The 20884-nt window shown below is 25.9% G+C and overlaps 1 protein-coding gene across 1 annotated transcript in view; it reads left to right on the top strand.

Annotated features, from left to right (window-relative positions):
- The first annotated feature begins 1674 nt into the window (after positions 1 to 1674).
- Positions 1675 to 20884, top strand: part of LOC136980463 (cilium assembly protein DZIP1L-like) — a 35680-nt gene continuing 16470 nt past the window's right edge. Inside the window, exons 1-12 of the mRNA XM_067276572.1 lie at positions 1675 to 1689; positions 2819 to 2930; positions 3097 to 3194; positions 8271 to 8342; positions 8864 to 9067; positions 9158 to 9385; positions 11175 to 11258; positions 12012 to 12221; positions 14042 to 14149; positions 14232 to 14384; positions 14491 to 14542; positions 16496 to 16541. Of these exons, the coding sequence (XP_067132673.1) occupies positions 2825 to 2930; positions 3097 to 3194; positions 8271 to 8342; positions 8864 to 9067; positions 9158 to 9385; positions 11175 to 11258; positions 12012 to 12221; positions 14042 to 14149; positions 14232 to 14384; positions 14491 to 14542; positions 16496 to 16541 (1361 nt within the window). The 5' untranslated portion in view covers positions 1675 to 1689; positions 2819 to 2824. The remainder of the gene's footprint in view (positions 1690 to 2818; positions 2931 to 3096; positions 3195 to 8270; positions 8343 to 8863; positions 9068 to 9157; positions 9386 to 11174; positions 11259 to 12011; positions 12222 to 14041; positions 14150 to 14231; positions 14385 to 14490; positions 14543 to 16495; positions 16542 to 20884) is intronic.

Raw genomic sequence — 20884 nt, 5'->3', positions numbered from 1 at the left:
GATATTATAATAACAACTTTTTATCGTTTATTTTGTATAATAATTAATTTTTTTATATATTTAAACGTGTAAAACGTTTTAATCATATATATATATTCGTGACCATGGCAACTGTAAGATTGTTTACAAAATGGCGCTGAGTGAGTTTGAATATCGCTTTAAAAAAAGAATGGGATAAGGTTAATTGATCGTGTATATATTTTTTGTATAATTTATGAATTTTTAAAATTTATTAAGTTATTAAAATCGATTATTTTACGGGAATTTGATTTAATATTGTTATATTTAATTTTATTTAATAAGTTGAAAATTAATTATTATTAATTCGTGAGATATTCTAATATGTGGAAGACAATTCAAGTTTTCATTTTGCAATTTTTTAGTTCAACAAATAAAAAAATAAACAAAAGTCTTTTTGTAAAGGTTGTGTATCCTATTTATAGCATTGCTCTAGGTGTTGGCTTCATTACATCTTTCACTTTCTGAGAATTAAATCTTCCTTAAAATATATGATAATGATCCACTTAAAGTTAATGCCTATGATCACATACATTTTAATTTCAGTTTTTATTTAATATATTCTAACACAGCTTTGTTTTCTTTCTAATTTTCTGGCTAATTTTAATTTGATTTTAACAGCATTAAATAAGTAATAAAAGTAAGTAAGTTATTTTGTTTCTAATTTTTCTCGTCGGATAACGTGTAATGATACGTACATATATGTATGCTTGTGCGTATATTTCGCTAATTTGAACTAGACTTCCCCGATTAGTCCGAATTAGCGAGATTCTTAATCGAAGTATGAAAAATAAACACTTTATTTTCTTATTTAAAGTCAGATTATGTTGAGCAGTTTAAATGGACAAATATGGTGGTTTGATAAAACTTTTTCCATGTAGAGTAGTAGTGGCATTGTTCTTGTTGTTGCCATTTACGTATTGCAAATCTGAATTAGTAAAGTTTTACTGCATTATGTCTACAGAAAAGATCTTAAAAAATATGCTTTTTTGCATTTATGCATAGAAACGTGGGAATCAACAAAAGTTTTTGGTGGGTGGAAAGCAACAAATAATGCAAGAAATGTTAATACATTTTTAATTAACGCTTACATTTTTAAACATTAATACATTTAATTTTTTTTGGGTTTTTTCACAAGTAGATTATAGAATACGGTATTGCATCAAAGCATCCTGTGGTCGAGGGTGTAAGGTCATATCACAATCGCTTGTGTGATTATAATTTGTGGAATATTTTACTCGATCCCACGGGAGGGCAAGTGCTTCATTTGTCTCTGTGGACACCCGTGCATATAAATATATCATATATATAAACATTTGTTTGTAAGTATACACAATATAAAGAATTGTATATTAATTTTACAGTTGATACATCTATGGCTGTTTAATAAGTTTTTGTAATGAAATTTTATTAATATATATGTATACATAAATAAATGCAGTTTGATGCTAATTAAAACCTTTAATTATAATGTAATTTCTTTCACTTATCGATCACCTGAAATGGCTAATGTATCTTTTAATGTTTTTTAAGTTAAAAGACTACTGATTAATAAAAATGTTTATGATCAGTATAGTTACAATAACAATATTCACTATATTAATAATTCAGTAAAATTGAAAATATTATGAAATGTACAATTCAAATTATTGTCATTATTTTTCAGATTTTGTGAGTATATGATTTTTCTTCATAGGCATTATTAATAAAGGATATAATTTGTCATCTTTCAGTTTAACTAGCTTTTAATATGTTTTTTATGCAATCAAGTTCTGAATAGAACAGCATTCAATTAGCTGACTCAGTATATATATTTATGAATATGGTATATTTATTGATTCAGCTAATTGAACGCTATTAGATTAAAATTATTGGATAATGTCATTTGAGAATAAATTAAATATGACAGTTTCCAAAATATTGTATTAATAATGAAGGAAATTTTATTAAACTTATGCTATATTTAATTATATTTTCTTTCAGCCTATGAGAATAAATATTTGCATAATTTTTTATATTTATTATATATTTGAAGTAATATATATGTGCAAATATAGTTTGAATTATTTTTAATCAGACTAATTTTAGTTAATAATAGAAAACGAGAACTTTATAGAATTTAGTTTTATTTATTTTTTCTCTTATCTATTTGAGAAAAAAAATGTTAATTGTTTTTTCCCAATTCTCTGGAAAGTACATATCCATTAATATAAATTTCATTATATATATATTTATGTAGTCTAACCACAAAATACCATATGACAATTCATTTATAAATAGCAATTATGGCATTCATGGAAATTTGTCCACTCACTCTGCTCGTGTACCAAACTTCCATGCCATAATTGCCTACATTATAAACTAATTGCATAGTATACATAAGCATACAATTGCATAAGTCATTTTTTACAACATTTCTGTTTTTATAATGCTGAAAACGATCAACTACTAATATTTTTGGACTTAACCAATTATACATCTTATTTATCATAGGTATAAACTAGCATATGTGAAAATATTTGGATTTTTCTGAATAATAATAAATTATATGAAAAAAGAAAACTGAAATAAAAAGAAAGCAAATATGATTGTGACAGTAAAGAAGTTGTAACTGTTCAAAAATCAATATATCAATAATACAGAAACCAATCAAATATTTTGTATTAAAACTCTATTTTAGTACAAATGAATATATCTTAAATCTGAATAGTAATATAAAATTTATCATTTTATTGGGCATTTATTAATATTATATAGATTAACAAATTTATTATTTGATTATGTTTAACTCATTCTTTAGGATAAAATGGAAATGCCTGCTGCTCCTTCAAATGCTAATTTACATCATGATGTATCAACTAACGGATTCACGTTTCGTAAAAGAAATGAAAGAGTCGATTGGAAAAAATTAGGTTGGTTCTCGAGCTAAAAAAATTTAAATATTTGTTATAATGTTAATACAGAGATGAATGTTTGTTAATTGTCAAATTATATCTTATTTTTGACAAGATGAGAAGTGAAATTGTAATAAAATATTTTAATTATTATATTCAACTAAGTTTTTTTCTTTTTTAATAGCTTCAATAGATATTGGAAAACTATCACAAAGTCTTGATTTTCATTGTCTGCAAGATAATATTGTCCATGTTACATTTTGTGATATTGAACATGAAGTTGTAAGCAAATAATTTTATTTTTTAGTTAATTTTTAAATAGAATATGTATAAATTATTCAAAATTTAAATTACAAAAGATGTTTTTATTTGTGAAAATATTAACTTAAATAATGAAATTTTTTTTAAATATCAAATAGTAAACAGAATAAAAACTCTATATTTTGTAAAACTTTCCAGTTTTGATGATAATATTTTGTAATACATTTTATTTTATTACTGTCTTTCTTATATATATCTGTTACAATATGTTTTAAAGTATTGATAATCATTAATTGTAATTTTCTTGTTAATATGAAATTTTTTAAATAATTTTTTGTTATAAAAATTGCAATAGTATTATCGTAAATTCTGTGATACTTTTATTAAACAAATCCAGTTTATAAGTGCTTTTTTAAAGACTGTCCACCTTAAGATTTTTACATTTTTGGACTTAGGACACCTTGAAACATTGATTAATGCAAAAAAATTTGAGGGTAATTTCTATATGTATAGGTTATGTAGGGGGGCACAATTTTGTTCACCCTGTTTCATGCTTAATAATCCCTCTGCTTTTTGTCAAAAGTTCTAAAATTTTTCAGGGAGGTTTATTTATTAGTGGGATTGATGCTAATAAATTTTGATGATTAAAGGTCTAGAGGGTGGGAAGATAAAAGGAGTCATGAGTATCTCCAGTAGGATCAGACTTAATGATGATTTTACTTATTATTAGCATTTACAATTTTTTATAAAATCCATCCCTGCCCTCAAAATTAAGCTTGTTGCCATTTTATAATAATTAAAAATATGAAGCATTTTTAATAATAAAATATCATAACAGATGGTGCTAAACATACAGTTTTTAAATGTTGCTGGAAAGGTTAAGCAACTCATTGCTGACTTTTTTTAAAACTCTTTCTGCCCTAAGGGTACCAAGAGAACATCTTTTTTAATACCCATTATGGTTTGGCCAGGCCCATCAGGTGAAAGATGGAGCTTGATATTTCCTGATGTACAACTCCCAAAAATTCCAAGGATTTTGACTCATCTGGATTCAATCCTGGGACCCTCAGAGCTGTAAGCTGACACCTTAACTGCTTGGCCATCTAGCCATCAAATTAGAGGGACTAATATGCAAAGTAATGTTTAGATATGATAGTGAATGAAAATACAATATATAATATGATTACAGTGAATCACAAAATAAATTTATAATATCTCTTCTGTTATGCCAGCTCTCCACTTAGCTTGATTCTGAAGTGATTCAATCACCTTAGTCACTGCTCATGTGCAGTAAAATTGCCTTTGAGTACTTTGGCAACAGTATTTCACATAGTGATTCTGTTGCAGCCAATTGGCATGCAGCATCCATAATTCCAAGTGTACATGACGACATATTTTTACCCGTCATCCTTGGCACCACATATGACATGGTGTGGATATTTTGAAAAGATGCAAAAAATAGCAAATATTAGATTAAAAAATTAAATACAGAATTAAATTTAAAAATATAAATCTTTATTCTAAGTTGAAAGTTTTTCTGCCATTTTAAAAAATTTCCATACTTCATTGCAAATCATCTTCCATTTCGCACAAAGCGTGAGGGCATGTAGGACAGTGATTGTGTCGCTCTATGAATCATCAGGTGATGGCAATACGATTGCATTAAGTGGAGAACCAGCATTAAGAATTTATTCACTGAATATGTTTTGTGAAAATTAGAAAGACTACAGCTCTTTAGGCATACTGATTAATATTACTGTGTGTAAACAATCAATATATTTGCATGTAAAGATATTCTTATTTTAGAATAATTTATTTATGTAAATGAGATGTTTACTTTTCTGTACAGGTTTGTGTGTATAAAGAGTACATATTATTATTAAACTGCTTTTATATTGTAAAAAATGTTCCTGTGTTATTTCAAAACATTTTTATAAATACAAAATATAAATGATTAATTTATAATAGTGATGTAACGAATATTCGGTTACTACCCGGTATTCGGCCTATTTTTCGCTATTCGGCCGAATACCGAATATTTAAATTACTATTCGGCCGAATACCGAATATTTAATCACTATTCGGCCGAATACCGAATACCTAAAAACAGGAGTAAGAAATAACAAAAACACAGTAATTTAATCATTTTGGTAACTTTTATTAATGCTGAACATTAAACTATAATTATTAAAGTTAATAAGAAATAGCGTCTAACTCTAGTATTAAATTCTTTTGTAATTAAATATTATTATAGCCTTTATCTAGCCCGATATCTTATGGCATTGATGGCGTGTAGGTTAGAATGTATCGAGCATTAATGTTATTGTTTAGTTAATTATGTTATATTCATATTCTTGTATATTTTAATATTTTTTACGATATTTTAAAATGATTTACGAAATGTTTTATTGAAACTTAGATAAATAATTCTTTCATTAAATACGATATTTCTAGAAGATGAGTAACTAATATATAAGTTATTTTATATATAAAGCAAAGAATGAGCATTTCTCATTATATGCAAAAGATAATATTTGAAATCATGTTAATTTTAAAAATATTGACAAAAACAATAGCAACAAAATATCACAAAACTTCACAAATAAACCCCCCAATAATCTATTTGAACTGTTCCACAACTGGAGAGAAACTAGACCATATGTCCCCACTAAAGTATATCCTTAGGGTACACTATTCAGTCTACAAATACATAGTAAAAACAAATTTTAGTGTTTAATTAAAAGAGTTAAAAAGATCGATTGCAAATAAAGTAACTTATAAGTTATAACTTATATCTAAATACCAACAACTGCCGAATCATGTTGGGCTATTTACGGCTATTAAATAAATTATAAACCAATTTGGCAGGAGGTAGACGTTAGGTAGAGGTAGACGTAGAGGTAGACGTTAGGCTCCATCTCATATTAACTTTAATAATTATAATTTAATTAATTAATTTAAATAATTTAGACCTACTGGAAGAAAAAAATCGTAGTGACAGCGGGCCAATAGAGAGCAGGGTGCGCGATCCTTGCCATAATGCGGTTTGCGCGCTAATTTTCGTATGTGCGTCAATCAAGCCGAATAGTTTGGCCGAATATTCGGCCATTCGGTCACGCTCCTGGCCGAATATTCGGTATTCGGCCATGCTCCTAGCCAAATATTCGGTATTCAGCTGAGGTCGAATAGACTATTCGTTACATCACTAATTTATAATTATTGTACAAGCTAATTTATTTATATAATAAAATATGACTGTCAGTTTGTCATGATAACACAATATCTTGGAAATTTTATATATTGTTAATTAAAAAGTTTCAATATATATAGTGTTAAAACATGTAAAGAATATCTGAATTAGAATGGGTTTTAAATTAGTGTTTTATCAAAGGAAAACAAAATTGATGCATATTTTATTTTGTGTTTAATCAATTAAAAATATATTTAAAATATTTATTGATTAGTTATTATAACTAATAATAAGTACTTATATGTGATATTTTAGTTATAGGAATAAATTATATATCTATTAAAAATCAATAGCAATATTGACTAGTACTGTGTATAGTACATCAACTAGTTCCATTAAGGTTATTTTGGTTTCATATTAAAAACAAGCTCTTTTCTCATTTAATAATAACTACTTTAGTTTATGTATCTTCTTTATTTTTCCAAAATTTGAAATAGATATATTTGAAATTAAGCAATATAGTTAACAAAAATAACAATAGAACTGTTTTTACAGCTATTTTAAATTGCATGCAATATATTTTAACAAACATAAATAAAATTATTTAGATTAATATTTATTATTTTATAATTTAATTGCAAATTTTGATCATAAATCAATAATGTGTGATTGAGTCAAAGTTAGGAATTTAATTAAAAGTAGCATTGAAAATTAATATAGTGTACTTTCCCAATTAAACTCCAGGGGGTTATTTTTAAAATGTACATATCTTGGGGTTTATTTGAGGTCTCAGAGTTTTTCAAGGTCAAGATTTATTATCTTTCAATAGATGAGTGGGCAAAAATTAAAAGTAATATTTTAATTACTTGTATATTTTTGAAACTATCAAAACCATTTATTGACTGTATTACAGCTATATTTAAAATAATTACTGTTTTCATAGTTAATTTAATTCAGCATCTTCTGATTCTGTTGTTACATTGTCATTGTAAGAATCAGTATCTTGACTACTGTCTTTAGGTTCAAACTCATCATTTCCAATTCAAGTTTTCCTAATTACAATTTGGCTGATAAGCTCTTGACTTAAGAATTTGATTGCAACTTTCTCTTGCTCATTACAACAAAAGTTTATTTTCAAAAATGCTCCCATGAACCTTGGACTGGAAAGTGTTGTCTGATTGGAGACAATTTGAAGATGTAGAATTTTAAAAATGTACAATATTGGGGACTAAATACAAAAAGAATATTTTTGAAGTTTACTAAGTGTTCATTAACGATCACCAAAACATTATTAACATTAATGGAATTGATCTTTGCATAAGTATAGGCTCTTATTTGCCTATACTTATGCAAATTATTTAAGTGTTCTCATGACCTCAGATATTTATAAATTTATTTTTGTAGAGATTAAAATCCAAAACAAAATTTTTGCAATCTTTACAAAGAAGTTTTTACAAATATCCAATATTACAAGAACTTTTAAACAACTTGAATAAGTATAGGCAGTGAATAACCTATAGAGAAAGGTCAACTCCACTAGTGTTAATTGTGTTCCAGTGATTGTGAATTCAGTGTTTAATAGACCTCAAAAATATTTTTTATATTTAGTCTGCAATATTGTCATCTTTCATCCTGGATTTTAATCTTTAGGTAGAATTTTAGTTAAGTTTCTTATTAGTTTCTTATATAAACTGTTACCCTATACAGGGCAATACTTAATATGATTCCCATGCTTTTCAACCTGGGGTTTATTTTTAACAGCAGCTTTTTTCCCAGGATTTAATCAGGGAAGTACAATATTTGTTAATTAATTATTATTATTTTTTAACTTTGTAATATTTTAAATAACATAATGTATAATACATAAATTGTGCACATATTACATGAATGTCATTTAATCATTTCAGGATAGAAACTCTGTGGATCCTAATTACATCAAATTATATAAGCTAGCACAGTTAATTATTGAATATTTATTGGTAAATATTAAAAAAAAATAAAATTTTCTTACTTTAAAAAAATTTTATTATGATTTTAAAGAAATGAAGTAAAATTGACTAATGCTAAAACATAAATTTTTTAAAATATATAATAGTAAGAAATTAATATACTTTAAAGTATTTTTAATAAAAAATTGTATTAGTTTTTGTTAAATTAATATATAGTTAATCAGAAAGTTAAAGGATCATTTAATTGAGACAGTTTGATTGTAAATTCTAACCAATTGTCAATTTTAAAAATTGGCAATAAAAAAACTTCATATTTTTATTACCTAAATTGAAATTAATATCATGAAATAAATAATAATAGTTCAAGAGTGTTTGGCTAAATGTATTTAAATTTGAGTACTAAAATAAATTATTTTTATCTTTGTTGATGTAATATTATTATTACTGATAATTATTGATTGATAAAATCAATTTTCTTTTACTAATGATAAATCAATAAAAGTTTATTTAATTAAGAGTATTTTAAATTAACATTTAAAATTGTTTTAAAGCATTCTCAAGAATATTTAGCAAATGTAATCCAAAATTTGGAAGAAAAGTTAAAACAAACTTTAGGCAGTTTAGAAGAAGAAAAAATTGCTCGATCAAAAGATCAAAAGTATATAAATGATTTAAAGAAAGAAAACAAAAAACGAAAACGACAGTTAGCAGCCCAACAACAATACTTTGAATCATTAAATAAACAATATTCTCAAGTAATTTTTATGTTTTTAAAGTATAAAATATTTTTAAAATAAAATTTTTGAATAACATAAAATATATGTTTTATTTATTATTTTTTTTAGTGCTCTCATTGTCCAAAAACTTTTATTGGTCCATCATTTCTTCAAAGTCACATTTTAAGGAGACATCCAGAATTTGCAAATAAAATACCCCATGAGAATATTGAATCTAAAGAAAATACAAATGTACTTATAGCATTAGGTAAACAGTTAGAAGATATCAAAGAAAAATTTACAAAAAGTTCTATAGGAAATTTTACTGGAGAAAATGTAATCAATGGAAATAAAATTGTAAGTAATTTTAATATTAGTTTAAAGAATAACAGGAAATAAATTATCTTTTGGGTTCAGTTGTTCACATAAACTAGTTATTATAAAAATTTTAATTTTGGTATTGTTATTTTAAATATTAACTCTTTAATAAGTATTCCCATAAATTTTTTTTTGTAAATATTACATTTTTTTAAAAACTACCTCACTCTAGGAGAGCCACTAGTAAACCTACTCATCAGAGTTAAAAAAAAAAAGATTTTTCTGAAAATTATTTTCTTGGCTATTATAGAATTTAATGTAGGGAAGGTATGGTGATTAGTCAAATTTTGACCCCTTGACTTTTTGCATTTCTTGATATTTTGACACTCGGAACCCAAAATGTAGAAAAAGAAAAAAATCCTTAAAAATTCTATATGTACAGTGTGTGGTGTATGTATGTATGTATGTGCGTGTGTGTATTAGCATCTGTTTTGCATTATTTCTCAGAACTGGATGAATCAAAAATTTTGAAACTTGGCAAAATTATTTCTGTATATAGAGCATTGATTCTATTAAATTTTAGTGTTTAAAGGCCAAGGAAATGGGAAGATAGAGGGAAGTCATATGTTATATCTTGAGTGGGGTCAGACTTAATGAAAAATTTACTTGTTATTGGCATTTACAAGTTTTTAAAAAAATTCATCTGTACACTGAAAATTAAGTCTTTTGCCTTTTTATAAAAATAATATAAAAATTATTTTAAAATAAAATCTTATAATTTTTTCTTTCTTTTCTCTGTAAAACTTTCAGATGAGTTTGAGAATCTTGAAACAGCACTTCTAACATCCAAAGGTTACATTTGACTCAACAGATGGTGTTACACACAATTTTAACTTTGAGATAATGTGACTTATTCAATAGTTTTATTTAAACTTAAATATTTTTTAAATAGAGAAATTTCTCATAACAAAATTACTCCTCTTAAGCAATTGTTATTATTTAAATTTTATATCATAGGGTAATCAAAAATTATTGGTCTTCCTATTTGTCCCCTTAACCTCCTGTTCAAGTGCCAGGAAAGTTGAGCAAGAGCCCTTTCCAGCTCTTTTAAATCTAAAAAGAACAAAATGAAAACTTTATTGCATATACTGTACAATTGGGAGATAGACTTAAGGAACACATAGCAACTTTAGAAAAGGAAGAGTGAATATAGCTTTAGTTGAAGAATTATTCTAAATGGGATAAGATTAGTTATTACAGCCAATAGAAAGAATGTCCTTTTAAGATTGCAGAAGAGCTAACCAAAGCAACTAGCGTCAATTTAATTTGAAACAAAAGAACAGAGGATAGCAATGTGGACCTCTGGGTGTGTCTCGTAAATTCATTAAGACAACACAAATAACTTTTTTTTGTTTTATTTTGTCTTCTAAATAATAGATGTGAATATTAGTTATTTTTTCATACTGTTTTATTTTATTTTATCTCTGATATTTTAAATGTAATATCATTTTATTTTTGAACTATTTTTGTTCTAAAATTTTATGACAGAGTTAGAATATTCTTAAATTCAAATAAAAACAGTATCTTAATATTCTTAAAATATTTGACCTGATGATGAGACATTAGTGTCTTAAATAACATTTACTCTAGAATAAAACTCGTGACTAATTGAACAGTTTTATCATTTTTATGGGATTTTCTATGATTACATAAGCATGTTTTTCATGTTAAATTTAAATAGTTAGAAAAATAATTTAAATCTCATATTAATACATCAATCATTCTGTTTTTTAATTACAAATATGTTAATTAAATTTATATTTTGTAGATAGAAGAGAAATATGCTAATGAAAAGGAAATGTTATTGAAATCAATAGAAGAGTGGAAGAAAGATGAAATGAACAGGCACACAGTATGTAAAAACATGTATAATGAATAAAATGAAAATAATTTAGACATATGAAAGTTATAATTTTTTCAAATGTGATAAAGAGGAGTATTTATCTTAGAGTTAGACTTTACAGTTATTTCTTAAGACACTTTTCCAAAATATATAAGTCAGTATATATATATATTTTTTAATTACATAAATCAATATTTATCAACATTGAAAATATTTTTATGAAATGTAATCAAATACGAAAGAATAGTATTCACTATTACACCCAATTTAATTAAAAATATTTAATAAATATGAGTACAGGATATAATTCCAGTAATTATTATAATTCTTGTGAAAAGTATTGTTAATTTCAGTTTGAAGTAATTTAATTTTTTTGAGAGGAAAACTTTACAAAATAGAGATTGTATACAAAGATTAAATGAGAAAGTATATACAACTTTTCTACCCAAATGCATTTTTTTTTACTTTGTCTCTCATTTATTATTTATTTTTCTGTTTCATTTTATAACTTATCAATAATTGTTAATACAGTAGACCCCCCTATAACACGGTAGAAAAGTTCCGTGTTATATGAATCAGTGTTGAACGAGTCACTTAAATACATGAGCCAATTACAGCCCGGCACACGGGCTGTGATTGGCTCATGTATTTAAGTGACTCGTACAACACGGATTCATATAACACAGAACTTTTCTACCGTGTTATAGGGGTCTACTGTATCTTGATTGTTTTTTTTAATATAATATCTTTCTTCTCATAAAGGCTGAATTAGAAGCTGTACGAAATACATTTATGAAAGAGTTAAAAGAAGTAGAAAAAAAGCATCAAAATTCAGAAATAGCATTAAAAGAATTGCAAGATAAATATGCTCAAGTCAGTCAATTATATTTAGAAAAAAGTCATTTTCAACATTCATCATCTTTAGAAAGAGAACAAGAAGTGCAGGCATTAAAAGAACAATTTGAATCTCAAGTGGGTCATTATGACTTGTAGTTATCAAATTAAATTTAATATATTCATTTGAATATTTTTGTTTCATTTTTATTAACTAAGATAAAAATTCTTAAATATTTTAAAATTCTTACATATTTGTAAATGAATCATGAAAAATTTTTAAATTTAATTATTTATTTATTTTTATTAAGATATTTTTCATATATTTTGCTTTATTAAAATACAGTTTATAAACAAGTAATATAAAAAAAATTTTATAAAGTCAATTCCTACTTTATTCCGACAGAATCACAATATTAAGTGGCAAAATAGAAAGAGAAATCGGAATTGAACCCAAAACATAAAATTTCTTCAATTTTATTTTTTGAGAAAAATCCTTCATTCTAACCACTAAGCCACAACTGCTAACTCACTCTCGAAAATCATTTGGATAAAACGTCTACTTAAAGCAAAAATTTATCAAAAAATTATTGATTTTCGCAAGAACTGAACTCGCATTCTTCACCTTTACGTGAAAAATACTGAAATCCTTGCATTTTACCAATTGAGCTACTGCCTGTTGATTTCAATTTTCATTACAAACTGCTAAAACTCTATTTAAAGTATTAATAATTAGGTTAATGTTACCCGTGGTATTGAAGATGGTGATGGGGAAATTTTTTCCCCTAGATACTAGACAGCGACGGGAAAATTTATTTGCATTATGCATCAGATAGTACGGGTACGCCCCTAACGTTTAGATCACTTGGTGTTCTACTTCGAGATTATCCATTGTTAATCTGCTTCCAGATTATCACTCGATAATCTGATTCGAGATTACCAGAAATGCGGCCATCTCGAACATAGGGGAAAAAATTTCCCCGTTGCCATCTAGTATCTAGGGAAAAAATTCTCCGTCACCATCTTCGATACCACAGGTAATATTAACTAATAATTAAATTTAATTAATGAATTAATATTTGAAAAAACTGTATTAACATCAAGTGTCATCCACTACAAGTTTAAAAAAATGTATTTGAACTTGAGTGGATGAATAAAAAGTATTTTATTAACGATTGAAAATTTGAACAAGATATATAAATATATATAGGGAGAGTGTGAACTAATAGTAGGAATTTAATAAATGAGGATATCCATCATGGTTTTATCTTACCAATACAATTCACCAATAGGCAGCATAATAATATATTTGTTTTAATATAATATTTTGAAATTAATATGTTAAATGTCTTATGAGTCAGTATAGAATAAAATTTAATGATATTAAAAATAATTTTAAGTAAAATGTTGAAATTACCTTAAATATTCTTGAAATTATTTAAAATTAGTATAAAACATTTTTATTTCTGAATAAACCAGTTTCTTTTCTTGAAACTTTTAAAATTTATTTCAAATTTTATATTCAGATTTCTGTTAAACTAATTATAATTGTAATAGCTATTTAAAATTTTAAGATATTAAGATAAACTGCATTTTAATAAAACAAGATATTTGAAGAATATCTTAGTAAAAATAAAATAAAATAAATAATTTAAAAGATTTTAAACAGGAAATTTAAAAATTTCTCCAACAGATATTTTGTTAACTTTAAGTTGATTGTTAGAGGAATGATTATTATAATTTAAAAACTGCAAAATATAATTTTGAATGATACATATTAAAAATATGATTCAAAAATATAAAAAGTATCTTAAAATACAATTATTACTTTTGATTTTAATAAAAAATTTAATTAATAGCTGAATAGATTTAACATTAATCCAATTACAGTCATTATGTATTAAATTAAAGTTATTTAATACATAATATTTCATTTTGATTTTTTGTTATTATTAAAGTTGAACTTTGTTGAATCTGATCTTCAAAAATATTTGAAGAAACAAGAGAAAGAATGGCAAAAGAAAATGGAAAAACAGCTATATGAACGCAACTTAGAAATAGAAAAGGTTTACAAAATTTGTATTATAAATGAATGCATATGCATAGCAAATTATTTGATTATAATATTAGCTATTAAATTTTAAATAGTTGAATAGTGCTCTTAAAGAAAGCATTGAACAGATAAGGAAAGAACAGGAAAAGAAGGCTTCTAATGAGAAGTATTATGTAAAGCAAATACAGAAATTAACAGACATATCAAAGGAACAAGAAAAGAAGTTGAAAGAAATTTCTGATATGCAGGTTAAATTATTTTTATTAATAAATTTATAAATTAATTTTATATATATTCAGTTAGTAGTTATTATATATAAATAAATACTTTATTTTAACATTTTATTCATCACAGAATCAATTACAACAACCAATTAAAACTCCACCTCCACCTCCACCACGAACTTGTGAGTATAACATATTTTTAATATGTCTATAATTTTATCATTTTAAATTTATTTTTATAAATTTATATAATTTAACAGAATTAAAACATTTTCTTAAACTATCAATAATTCAGTTTAAAGAATTTGAAAGATTAGAATCATTTATAATTAATTCACTATCAGTCTATTCTTTTCAAAAATATTTTGTCATTCATGATTCATAATTTTTACATTAATTCAACATGTATATTATTAATTCTTACAGAAAATTATTGTTATATACATTGTTTTATAGCTAATGCTAATCAAGATTTTACAATTTGATTTTGTATTTTAAAAAGTACAAGTAATTAATGTATCTCTAGTTAATAAACTTTATAGTTGAAGCTTAAAAGCATTTTCTTCAAAGAAAAAGTTTTAAATTACTTTTAGATAGTTATATCTTATTCTATTAGTTCTGGATGAAATTAAATAAAACATGAGAAAATATGTCTAAACCAACAAATTATATTTCACTTCAAAAATTTTATTCATAAACAAAAAGATTATTTTTATCACAAATTTGTCATAATTAGTAAAATTTCTAAAACTTTTATATATGTTATAAATGAATTTGATTACAAATAAGATGTCTACATCTAAGTATATATATATATATATATATAGTCAAATTTTGATTTAGCACCATTATATGTTTGTCTTTGAAATTAGCACTAAATTAAATTGTCTTAAACAGTAGGAATTATATGCAGTAATGAGATCTACATACAAATTTGAGTTTGAGAATTTGAAAATCATATGATTTAGTAATAATAATCTTGTTTACAATGCAGAACTTACATTTAGTAAATTTAGTAATTCACAGATACTGAAGTTTTTAAATATTTACAGAATCTCAGTTAACTGGCACCGATGGAGATTGATAGATTTCAGATAAATGTAGTTTCTGGTTGCTTGAGAGTTACTATTAAAAATAGGCTTAACCAATGCTATACCACACCATAAACTCTGTATTGACTTGATATTAATATTGAAATACAGTAATTAAAAGCAAATAAAAACAACCTTAATTTAATGTAACATAGTTTTATTATAAAAACAGCTCTGTGAATGTTTTCTGTGCAAACAGTGTGCAAATTTAGTTAAATGACAATCAATAAACTTTTTAACTATATTTGCACACTGTTTGCACAAAAAACATTCACAGAGCTGTTTGGAGTTGGGTGAAAACACAAAATTTCAATAACAATAAATTCCAACTGAACAGCATGTTTATACGGTGAATTGGCAGGATGAGAGACAAACATATGATGCATGAAGCTCATCATATGTTTGCTCAAATTGGCTTGCTCACAGTGCATAATGCCAAGTTTAAACTAGACATACAACATAATTATTACTAAAATTAATTTCTATTTTCACTAGAAATTAATTTTATTTATATGTATTGTATTTATTTTTTAATATATTTAGTAGTACTATCTCACAACTTTATTACTAAAGTTCTCATTCATAAATAATCACTACTAAAATTGAAAAATCATTAATATTGATTCCCAATATGATTAAAGCAAATAATTTGACTAACAAGAAATGAAGTCCTCACAGACTGTTATTTCCATTTATACTTTACTTATTGAATAGAAACATGGGCTAATTTAGAATTTATAAGTAGACAAGAAGAATAATTTATGATTTATTTAATTTGAAAATTCTTTCATAATATTGCATCTTTTACTTCTATAATAAAATATAAGTTTATAACTTAGTTTAATATAAAAATAATTGTTTTATCATAAAATAATGTGAGTATAATAATAATTTTATGTGAATTTTAATCATAATAAGAACAACAATAATAGTAAATGATAATTTTATTATTAGTTATAGTTATTTGTTTAAAAATGATTTAATTCTACATGAAACTTTGAAATATTATTTAATTTTATTTCAATTTTATTTTATTTTAAATAGATATAGTAAATAAATCTTCTCAATCCCAATCCCATAATAGAGAAAGGTTAGTTTTTCAGTTGTATCAATTAAATTGTTTATTTACATAAAATTTTTTTTATCCCATTTGGATGAACAGCATTCACTTTTCTATAATTAAAAATAAGAAAATTAAGAAAAATTTATGAAAAAAAGGAGGAAACAAAGTTCAAATTATTTAAATTTATTTAATACAATAAATACAAATATTCTTTAATTTTTTAATAGTATCACTAAATACTGGATTAATTTTGGGTTGTAACTAGGGTTTCTCATTTCCCTGTCTTTTGCTTGTCCCAGGATTTCAAGATAAAAGTGAACTGTTTCCTGGGAAATCCTGGGATATAATTAATTATTTAATTAATTATATATATATATTAATATAGATATATTAATTAAAGATATATTAATTAAAGATATAAAATAAATCTTAAAATTGTATGATATAATTATTTTTCATTTTTATGTAACCTTATATGTCCTGCAATCTCCAAAATAATAATAATAATAATAATGCTGTGTAAGATATGTATAAAAAATTACTTTTGAGTTACTTAGAAATTTTCACAAATAGAAAAAGTTTATTAAAGTTTGTTGGAAACTGCATACAACAAAAATGCCTTTGAATTGAGTTGAAAATTTAAAGACAAAAATGAAGTTAGATCAAACTTCTAAGTTAGAAGGTAATTTTCATTATTTAAATAAAACATATAAAAATTTGCAATAATATTATGTATTAAGATTTTAAAAAACAAAGATGGTCAATACTCTGATCTTTCAATTTGATTCTTATTTTACCAAAGAAAAGTCTTGCTACCGAGAATGCCCTTTACAATTCGATTTATGTGGGTAGAATCATCATTAATGCATTTAAAAGAATACGGATGTTATGTGTTTTTTCACCATGATTTCTAGTTCATTTTTGAGATGTGTTACAGTATTTTTGATTTGTCTACTCAGCTGCTTTAATAGCGGCATCGAGCTTACAGCCCGATAATTTGACAGTTTGTTTGGCTTTAATAATCAGGTTTATGAAGGAAAACTTCATACTTGCAGACTTCGTACTCATTTGTATCTTTGCTCAATTTGCACAACCTGGCATTATGCAGTTATTGAAGCTACTGGGCATGGTTAAAAATTAAGACAACATAAGCACAATTATTCCAGATATTACAGGTTCTGACAAGTAAAGAATTTTCAGAGTCCTGTCACAAATTGTCAATAATCAATATGTAGCCTATCTGTGACATGCCATAATAAGCAAAAATTTTAAAAATTAATAAGCAGGCTTAAAATAATAAATACAAATGTATTCTGACAGTTTATGAGTTAATTATACTTTCTATTTACAAAATTTCCTCAACTTTAACACAAAATAAGGAAAAAGTGAACTTTTAAGAAATTTGTGGGATTTCCCAGGATGAGAAGAATTTCCCGGGTTAAAAAATAGCCGGGATCCCGTTTGAGAAACCCTAGTTGTAACTTGGTATGCTAGTATTATAATCAAAAAGAATTTGTTGTAAAGTTAGATAGCTAGGCTGCCTTCTTGTACTAATTATTATATTAATTTTGAATGAAATTTGATCATTTGGAATGTTTTGGAAAAATGTAGCCAAAAATTAATTTGGCATTTAGTGATTTGATATGAGTTCAGGCTTGGTTTTATATATATATAAATTTTTTTTTTCTTAATATAATAAAAAGATAGAAAGCAACTAAGACACTCACAACCTATAAAGGTTGTGAGTGTCTTAGTTGCTTTCTATCTTTAGCAGCAAAAAACTATTTAATAACTAACATTTTTTGGTCTTATCAGAAAACTATCTTCAGGTTTACAAAAATTCCATCAAACATTGTAGATTCAATGGTTAAGAATATAAGAAAATAAAATAACATAAATAAATAACTTTATGTTATTTTATTGACAAGACTATATCTTGTTTATAGAATCGTGCTGCTGTCAATGGCTGGACACCTTAGAGGAGTACATATCAGGAGTCAAAATAAAATACAAAATGGCGCACTCTTTCTACAAACAGGCACTAGTGCGAGATTTGTGCTTGTGTTGCTCGTTGGGAAGTTGGAAATGTGAACATTGCACACTTTTGAAACTAGATGGCACTAGTTGTTATAATTTTAAAACTATAAATCATTATAACTAACTTTCAAAATATAATTTTTTTTTTTTTAACCTTTATTAATATATTTTTGTTTGTGCAAAATAAAAAAAATAATTTTGGATGACACAATAGCCATGATTATTTTTTCAAAAATGGGAAATTTTTGTTAGACATCGACAAAAATTCAACCTGGGGCGACACGCAACAGAGAAATTTCGACATTGGATAGGTTAATTTCACCGAAAATACATTGTGGCCATGGCCAGCAAAGTTTGAACGATTATGCTCAAAACCAGCAATACCAAAGAAGATTGGAGAATGAGAACGAGGCCCGCCATGAGCATCAAAGTGATCCCACTTAGTAGTGAGTCTCCAAGACATTGTTTTGTCCCAAAAATGGCCTTGCCATTTTACTTGTTTTTGATTCAATTTGAAATGTTTGGCATTCTCAAAGCTTATGTTTTATTTTCTCATGTTCTTGACCATTAAATATACATTGTTCAATGGAATTTTTGTAGACCTGAAGATGATCTTCTGATAAGACTGAAAACATTAGTTATTAAATAGTTTTTTCTGCTTAAAAAGATTGAGAGTAGGGTTTCTCTGATGGGATCCCAGTTGTTTTTAACCTGGGAAATATCCAGGAAAATTCTTCTCATTCTGGGAAATCCTGCAAATTTCTTAAAAGTTCACTTTTTTCTTATTTTGTGTTAAGGTTGAGAAATTTTGCAAATAGAAAGTATAATTAACTCATAAACTGTCATAAACTCATAAACATCTGAATTATTGGGCTATAAGCTTGATGCTGCTAAAGCAGCTGAGGTAGACAAATCAAGAATACTAGAGAGCAAAAAAAATACTGCAACGCATCTCAGAAACGAACTAGAAATCTTCGAGGCTACAGATGAGAAAACACAACATTTGTCTTCTCTTAAATGTGTGAACTCCGCAAGTATGTGGTCTGCAGGTTTGAAAGAAAGGGAATAACATCCAAAAAAAAGTAGAAATGAATAGTCGGTGGAAGCATGTAGTTGAACAAACAAAGGTTTATTGGGGACGAAAAACACAATTAAATATTAATACATGACTCATTCATGGAATCCAAGTGCGTTACAATCTTAGTACTATCCAATTATCACCCTTTTAAGTTTCCTTCTCTCTACGCGAGGCCCTATTTTTCCTGACAATTATTACGAAACTGATGACAGAATTAAACATCAAGTAAAAGTTGGAGAACAGAATATACAACTAAATATACAAACTTTCTCTTGTAATACAAAAATCATTGACAATGGTGATACTACAGTTAGTCCTCCTCGTTGTTAGACGGTAATCCCTTATTCATTTGGTGTAATTCTTTCGATGGAAGTGAATTCCCTTTCAACGCCGTACTTCGCCTATCCTGTGTCCATCGATTCATCTCTGCTTTCTTCTCCTTCTAACGGCACGCCACATCTTCAGGTTGCCAACCAACAAAAGTCCTCAAGAGGCAGTCACAAGACAAAAAAAATTCCTCGAACATGGGTTACACATGTTTTTATATCTTCCCACTAACTGACGTCACTCCGCCCCACGTGACCCCACAATGGGCCAATCACCACAATGAATGCCCAGCCAGCAGGTAACTGGTGGTATTGCGGAAGGAAACGAAAAGGACCCGTACAAAAACATATACGCAACACGACATAAACGAAAAACAATCAAAAATAATAAAAATAAAAATATATAATAGCCGCAAAGCACTAAATGCATTAAAGACAATTCCGTCCTCATCAATTGAATCAGAAAGGGCATTCTCGGTATCAGGACTTTTCATTTCTAAAATAAGAACCAGATTGAGTGATTTGAGTATTGACCATCTTTACTTTTTAAAATCTTAATAGAAAATATTGTCAATTTTTATAATATGTTTTATTTAGCAAACAAAAATATCTTCTAAGTTAGAAGTTTGATCTAAGTAAATTTTTTTCTTTAAATTTTCAACTCGATTCAAAGGCATTTGTTTTTTTGTTGTAAGCAGTTCCAACAAACTTTAATAAATTTTTTCTATTTGTGAAAATTTTTATGTAATTCAAAGATAATTTTTAATACATATTTTACACAATGAAATGAAAAATTATATTGTTCGATTTCAAGATTTATTTTATATCTTAAAAATAATTAATTATATCCCAGGATTTCCCAGGATCCTGGGAACAGATCACTTTTTTTTCAAAATCCCATGACAAGCCAAAGGACCGGAAAATGAGAA

Source organism: Centruroides vittatus, unplaced genomic scaffold (assembly GCF_030686945.1).
Source record: "Centruroides vittatus isolate TY-2023 unplaced genomic scaffold, ASM3068694v2 contig_7, whole genome shotgun sequence".
NCBI classification, from domain to species: Eukaryota; Metazoa; Arthropoda; class Arachnida; order Scorpiones; family Buthidae; genus Centruroides; species Centruroides vittatus.
The sequence above is the reverse complement of the archived record's forward strand: the minus strand, read 5'-3'. Positions and strand labels throughout refer to the sequence as shown.